This window comes from Petaurus breviceps, unplaced genomic scaffold (genome assembly GCF_028583685.1).
Source record: "Petaurus breviceps papuanus isolate PSGF00001 unplaced genomic scaffold, PetGlider_PUasm1.0 313, whole genome shotgun sequence".
NCBI classification, from domain to species: Eukaryota; Metazoa; Chordata; class Mammalia; order Diprotodontia; family Petauridae; genus Petaurus; species Petaurus breviceps.
The window spans coordinates 824,255-831,702 of record NW_027186073.1 but is presented as its reverse complement, the minus strand read 5'-3'; the positions used below and the strand labels follow the sequence as shown (position 1 = coordinate 831,702).

Below are 7,448 nucleotides of genomic sequence, written 5' to 3'. Positions count from 1 at the left end.
GCATAAGAAAAACACAAGTAGGCTGGATCACAATGTAATCATTCTTAACAGTTTCCATGGCAGGTCCATGTGTGGACATTGCAGGTGTTTCTGTATCCTATAGGAAAAGTTCTTAAGTTGATTGTCTTAAGTCTTAAGGGTTATTGAGCCTTGTGATTATTCAGTGGGGTACAGAACCAGAGTTAGCCTAGCAGGAACACAAGTGCAATAACTGGTTGGGTTGACTTGGTTATTACAAGAAACAGGGATTGTGAGCATGTCAAGAGATGTGGTGCTTTAGGCTGCCCTCAATGAACTCTTGAACCTAGTCAAAACAAGACACTTTACCATAGTATGAAATCATTCAGAAAGCAAAAGGCTGTTGTTATGCCAAGCTCAGGACACAGCTTGTTTGCTGGGCTCAGCTCTGGGAAAGAGGTATCTCCAAATATCTTGACACCTTCCACAATAATAGAGAAAATGGTGGGTAGAGGTTTAGGGAGAAAATGATGTTTTCTATTTTAGACATATTGAGTTTAAGATATCTACTAGAAATTCAGTTTGTGTTATCTGAAAGGCAATTGGAAATGGGAGATTGGATAAGCAGAAAAATTGGTTCAGGAAAGATAAAATTTTAGAATCATTAGCATAGATATGGCAATTAAATCCATGGGAGCTGATGAGATCTAGTCTTTAACTAAAGAAAATGAGATTGGGAAAATTCACCATTTCATTCATTCATTTACTTACTTATTCATTTCATTCATTCCTTTCACTCATTTACTTATTCATTTATTAATTTATCTATTTACTCATTGATTGATTTATTCATTCACTTACTTTATTTTTGAACTAAAAAAAATTAGTAAGTACTTTTACCTTCCTTTTTCCTCTCTTCCCCAGTATATTCCTTGCTCTCTCCAATTTTCTTTTCTCTTAAGATCATTAAAATAAAACAAAACCGCAGCAGGTCCCCTTTCTTATTTAATTTTTTTCTCTAACCCTTGAAGGCATTAGAGTACTGGAGGAAAACTTGTTTCTGCTTACATTATAAGAATGCAAGCACTTCATCATTATAAAGTCTTTCCTAATGTTCAAAAATATTCACCTTTTTTTCTCTTGAATTCTGTTTTTATACTTCAAACTTTTTATTCAGCTCTGCTCTTTTCATTAAGAATATTTGAATATGCTGTATGAAGTTACATTTTCCCTTACAGGATTATACTCTCTGTTGCAGGGCAATTTATTCTTAAACATAAATCTTTATCTTTTGTCTTTTGAAACATTGTATTCCAAAATCTCCCTTCCTATGTAGTAGTAGCTGACCATTCTTATATGATCTTTAGTGTGATTTTTTTTTTTGCCTTTTTTTTTTGGAGGGCAATTAGGGTTAAGTGACTTGCCCAAAGTCACATGGCTAGTAAGTGTGTCAAGTGTCTGAGGCTGGATTTGAACTCAAGTCCTCCTGACTCCAGAGCCAGCACTCTATTCACTGCTCCACCTAGCCTTCCCCTTGACTGTGAATTCTTGATACTTGAGCTTTTTCTTTTTGCCTCCTTGCAACATTTTTTTCTTTGATGTAGAAACTTTGGATTTGGGGTAAGGCATTCCTAAAGTTTTCATTTTAGGGTTTCTTTCAGGAGGTGAACTTTGAATTTTCTTTCTTTTCTTTTTGCTTCTTTTTAAAATCCCCCCCGCCCCCGTTTCTGATAGATCTGTGTGTTTTTTTATTATGACTTCTTAAAATATCATATCCAGGTCTTTGTGAGGAGAGAAAGTGAATATTTGTTGTTAATCTGATATTTCTTATTCTATCCCTTCTTGGTCATAAAAAAATGTCTTAAATTTTCTTCCATTTTTTCAAACTTGGTTTTTCCTTAAAAAAAATAGCATGATTACAAGAGACTAAGCATATGAATTTCTGAGTTCCATGAGAAGTTTACATCAAAGAATGAAGTACTCATAGAAATGGGGGGTTTGAGTCATTGGTGAATAATGGACTTCATATTTCAATATTTGATTAATATTTCATTTTAGTTCCCAAACTAAATTGGAACCCAAATAAAAGGGGTTTTAAAGGTAACTTCTGAAGGGAGCATCCTCAAAATGTATACCTGGAGGAGGTAAGAGTAGGGAATAGGGTAGAAATCAAAGCAGTGCAGTAGTTTGCAGAATGGGAGTGATGTGTATATGTGAGTGTGTGTGTGTGTGTGTGTGGATGTGTGTACAAGTATATGGGTGTGTTTCCTCACATCATTTTTGTTCTTTATTAAGTCATATAACTGCTCTGGGTCTCCTACTCTTATAATATTGCTCTATTCCATTGACTTTAAGAGGAAAACTGGCCAGTGAAGTTAAAAACTGAAGACCTTTTTTAGAGGAAGACTTTAAGTCAAAAAGGGGCCCAAAGTGAAATACTATGTAATGGGTAGGAACAATTAAGGATACAACCAGGAGACATGGACCATCATGGATCTGATGGGGTGCTTGGGATCTGTGTTTGTAATATCAGTTTGTAACATCAGTTTGTAAAATCAATTTTTAAAACCAGTTTGTAAAATCACATTTCCCCCCTGCCCCAGCCTCAGAGCATTAACTCTGCCCCTTCCCCCTGCCAGCACTCTGCTCAGCAACAACCCATGAATTGTTTATTTCTGCTTGGAACAATAACAAGCTACACCTATGAATCCTTCACTAAACCATCTATGAACATTTTAGCTTAGGCAAATGTTATCTCCCCTTAGTAAATGGCCAGCTGGACCTATGAATCCTTCAAATTATTATCTATAGGTTAACTCCTTAGCCAATTATCCACATACTGAGTCTCTGTTAGCCTTAGTTCCCAACATCCATCTTGTCAAACATGACACTGATGGGTGGCAGACTAGGCACTTCTCAGTCAGCCTTGACCACTAGCTGACTTAGTGACATTTCAGGCCAAAAACCACACTTCCAGGTAGCCCCACCTTGGGCTATTTCCTAGTGAATTACGGGCAATAGGCCTTGAAAGTTGACATTAAAAGTGCATGTTCCTTTAAGCACTCACCACTCCTTAACTCCTCCCTAATCTCACCCCTACTCACCTAGTTAGCATAATTGACATCTGATTAATTCCCTAGACTCCTTAAAAACTATGCCTCTGTCTTCTTTAAGTTTGTGGGTTCTCTAAGAACTCTTGTCTGCTGTACAATGTAACAATAAACTTGCAGGTCCCCTAAGGACCCTTGCCCGATGTAAAGCATAACAATAAACTTTTACAAGCCTGACTTCAAGATTGCTTGGGCCTACTGAATTCTTTCCAGACTGAAGCACACGCATTCTGGTCCTTTATAAGGATCAGCGTTCCTGTATAACCTATTGCCATCCCCCCATCAGATCCAATTCAAGTACACTTGGTGTGTTTCCACAGATGACCCAGGCAGGGAGACCTCAGAGATTTGTTATCAAGGCTAGAAATCTAAAGCATGGAATCTTTAGAAAAGAGTTAGTTAAGAATCTCAGGTAAAAAGAAAAGGTTTCTCTGGAGCAGAAGTAGCCAGCAGTTAGTGCTCACAAGTCTCATGAATGTTAAAAAAAAAAAGACCCTAAAATGTCTTCAGATACCCACAACTATCCTTTGCCCTCCTTCTATGGAGAACCAGTTAAACTGCAGTGCCAAAATAAGTGTGTTGAGTGTTGGTAACTTCTTAAAGTTTACCCCTAGTCATTTTCCCCTTTTGAGAATATTGAGGGTGGATAAATTGTGTCTGGTGTTGCAGTAGCTGGGTTCCCATCACATGGACACACCTGCTGTTTCTGTGGTAACTAAGAATTCATGGATACACCTGTTGTTCCAGTGAGTAGTGAGGCATACACAAAGAAGTTAGGATATTGGTGGGAGGGGGGAAAGGGGCTGTGGATAGGTGCAGTGGGCCTGCTGTTCAGTAGGGCCAGCCCTTTGATGAAGTTAGTATATTGGGGCTGGTGGCAGCTTTATTAGGATTCCATCATCTGGTCCTGTTGAGAAGAAGCTTTTGGAAAACTTTCCATCATGAGAAGGTCATAAAAATCTTGACAGATAAGTTTCCAAGAATAATTTTCATTTTACAACTCTATTTTCTTCCTTTTAACTGTAGAGACCAAGGGAAAAAAATGGAAAAATGCTTTCATCATTCTATTAGGTGAGATTTCCAACAAAGGAAATTTAGTGCATATGGTAAATTGAGAGGAATGAATCAAAAAAATGTCCTTTTGGCTTACTTAGGAAAGGGACACTTGGGAAAATGTTTGACATTCCAAACCCTACAAGTATACAAGGAATAAGCAGCAGCAGAAAACCCTATGAACCTGAAGCAAGTTATAAAATAACTTTCAATTTAAGGAAAATAGTTAGATCTTTACATTTAAACTTCCTCTTGAATCCATCAAGGCTTGCCACAAAAGTAAATGTTTTCTGTTTCTCATCCTTTGTGTTTCTGCCCCTTGTGTATTTTCTAAATCATTCTCTGGGCATTTCCTCCTCAGTGTATTTCCTCTTGGTAGTTAAATACACTTTCTCAAAACAGAAATTATGCCTATTATTATTGAATTCCTATAGGGACAAACTAACTCCCCAAACAACTTATTTGCTATATTATGTGATCTTCACATTTTGGCATGTGATAAGAGACTAGTTATATACACATATAGTAATTTCCTATGTGACCCCACAATATTTAAGTAGGCTATTGTTTTCAGAAAATAGATATTTTTCAATAGAATGCTTTCCAAATATAATTTCGAGGACTGAGAATAGGTACTTGGTGGATTATTTAGAGGATTCCTCAGGCAGCAAAATTTAGGAAATGTAAGATAAGCATAATTTGCCTGAGGAGTGTTTTAGTTTCAAAATGTAGAGAGGAAGGGCAACAAAATATGCTGAAGGTAACAAAAGTGCCTAATCTATCTTATCAGAGCCCATAGATTCTCAGAACTAACTCTTAAGAAGCTCAAAGATCATCTACTCCAGCATGCTCATTTTATCAATGAAGAAACATACACAGAGAAGCAATCTGGCTTGACCAAGGTAATATATCTAGGAACTGGAAAAATCAAGATTAGAATTCAGGTCTTCTGAGGCTGTTAGTGCTCAATCTCCCTTCAAATTATCTTATATTTACTTATCCATTTAAATTTCATACCACCAGTCGCCAGCTATATTGTAGGCTCCTTGAGGTTAGGAACTATTGTATGCATTTTGTCTTTATATTCTCAGCTCTTAACCTGGTATTTGGCATCCTATTTGTTTTCTTGAACTTTATTCTAACTACAAATCCAGTGCTTCCAAATCAACAGGGCCATATTAAAATTACTCCTATTAAACTCAAGTTTTGTTAGTAGACATATCAAAGATAAGGTCATAGAAAAGGAATCAATATAGTTATTGAAAAACGTTTTCCAGCAATAGTAAAAATACTATCTCAGTATGGTTCTACAGAGCCTGAAAGGGGTTTTTGGATATAGATTCAAGTGTATATTAGCTCCTTACAGAAATACTGGAGCAAGATAGAATAATTTGAGCAACCTGTCTGAGGACATATACCTAGAAAGCTTTCAGACAGTAGGATCAAGTCTTTCCACCGGTGATCCACATCTAGAATCAGCCCTCAGCTGTATCTGATACCTAGATGAAAGAGGAGATGCTCACTGTCTGGATTTCACTTCTGATAACTTATATTTTAGCTAACCCTTTTGCTCCTCTTCCTTTTTTGGGACTTGTATAATATATATGGATACCCAGGGATGTTCAAAAGAAAGCTCTGGACATAGTGATATAAAAATTTGTTGTTGTACTCTTTTTTCCATCTGCAGATCTGGAGAAAAGTCAAGAATCAGCCATGAGAAATCACACATTAGTGACAGAGTTCATCCTCCTAGGACTGACAGATGATCCAGACCTACAGGTCTTAATTTTCCTCTTTCTGTTTCTCACCTACATACTGAGTGTAACTGGCAACCTGACTATCATCACTCTTACCTTGCTGGACTCTCGCCTCAAGACTCCTATGTATTTCTTTCTCAGGAATTTCTCCTTCCTAGAAATATCATTTACTTCTGTCTGCATTCCAAGATTCTTGGTCACTATTTTAACGGGAGATAGGAGAATTTCTTATAATTCTTGTGCAACTCAGTTATTTTTTTTTATCCTCCTGGGTTCAACAGAATTTTTTTTGCTGGCTGCCATGTCCTATGACCGCTATGTGGCCATCTGCAAACCCCTGCACTACATGACTATTATGAGTCCCAAAGTCTGCAGTCAACTTGTAATCAGCTCTTGGCTGGCAGGTTTCCTCATTATCTTTCCACCAGTCATCATGGGCCTCCAGCTGGAGTTTTGTGACTCCAATATTATTGATCACTTTACCTGTGACTCTTCTCCCATGCTGATGATCTCTTGCACAGACACCAAGTTCCTAGAAGTTATGAGCTTTTTCTTGGCTGTTTTCACACTCATATTTACTTTGGCATTGGTGATTTTGTCTTATGCATACATCCTTAGAACCATTCTGAAAATTCCCTCTGCCCAGCAAAGGAAAAAAGCCTTTTCCACTTGTTCCTCCCACATGATTGTTGTCTCCATCTCTTATGGAAGCTGCATCTTCATGTATGTCAAACCCTCAGCAAAGGAAGGGGTGGCTATGACCAAAGGGGTAGCAGTGCTGAATACTTCTGTTGCTCCCATGCTAAATCCCTTCATTTATACCCTGAGGAACCAGCAAGTGAAACAAGCCTTTAAGGACATGGTCAAAAAAATCTTTAATTCAAATGCATGATACTTAATTAATAAATGCACAATGGAAAATCTTAAGTGTACAAGAGATGACCTCTTAAGATTTTGCTCCCCTATTTCTCTTCTGTTTTCTTTGTTCACTACATTCTTATTTATTTTTCCTTTTCTCTAATTGTAAACTGCCCATTTTTTGCTTTTTCCATCCCAAAATAAGATATTTTTCCCCTGAAAATATAAGTAGTTTTTTTTTAAGCAATTGGGGTTAAGTAGCTTGCTCAAGGTTACATGGCCAGTTATTTCTGGGTGTGGTGCTAAATATCAGAGCCCGGATTCTATCCCAGGTCATCCCAACTCTGGGGCCCGTTCTCTTACTGCGCCACCTGGCCACCCCGGAAAATATGAGTAGTTTTAATTTTCTTAGAAAAAATTTTTTTTCTAAACAGAATTAGCAAAAATGTACTTTTCTGGTTGAGTACAGTCTTTCAAAGTAGTTTACTTTGGGAGGTAATTATTTCAGTACAGCCACCATTACTATCACTCATCATTTATGGAAACTTTCTTTGGGAACTGCTTTCAGATAAGTATGTGAACCACAGATGAATGTAATTCTCATTGCCCTCCAGTTAGCACTCACATGCTACTAAAATCCAGTATTACCTTTCTTGATTATTCAATTTGCTCACAAAATAATATGCAGCTCCATTTAGAAGTGAAATTCCTA

The 7,448-nt window shown here is 37.2% G+C and overlaps 1 protein-coding gene across 1 annotated transcript; it reads left to right on the top strand.

The window, feature by feature from the left end:
- Positions 1-5,816: 5,816 nt before the first annotated feature.
- LOC138167834 (olfactory receptor 6C76-like) lies at positions 5,817-6,770 on the top strand. The gene has a single exon (XM_069096797.1). It carries the CDS (start codon positions 5,835-5,837, stop codon positions 6,768-6,770), a length of 936 nt encoding a protein of 311 aa, XP_068952898.1. The 5' UTR covers positions 5,817-5,834.
- The last annotated feature ends 678 nt before the right edge of the window (positions 6,771-7,448 follow it).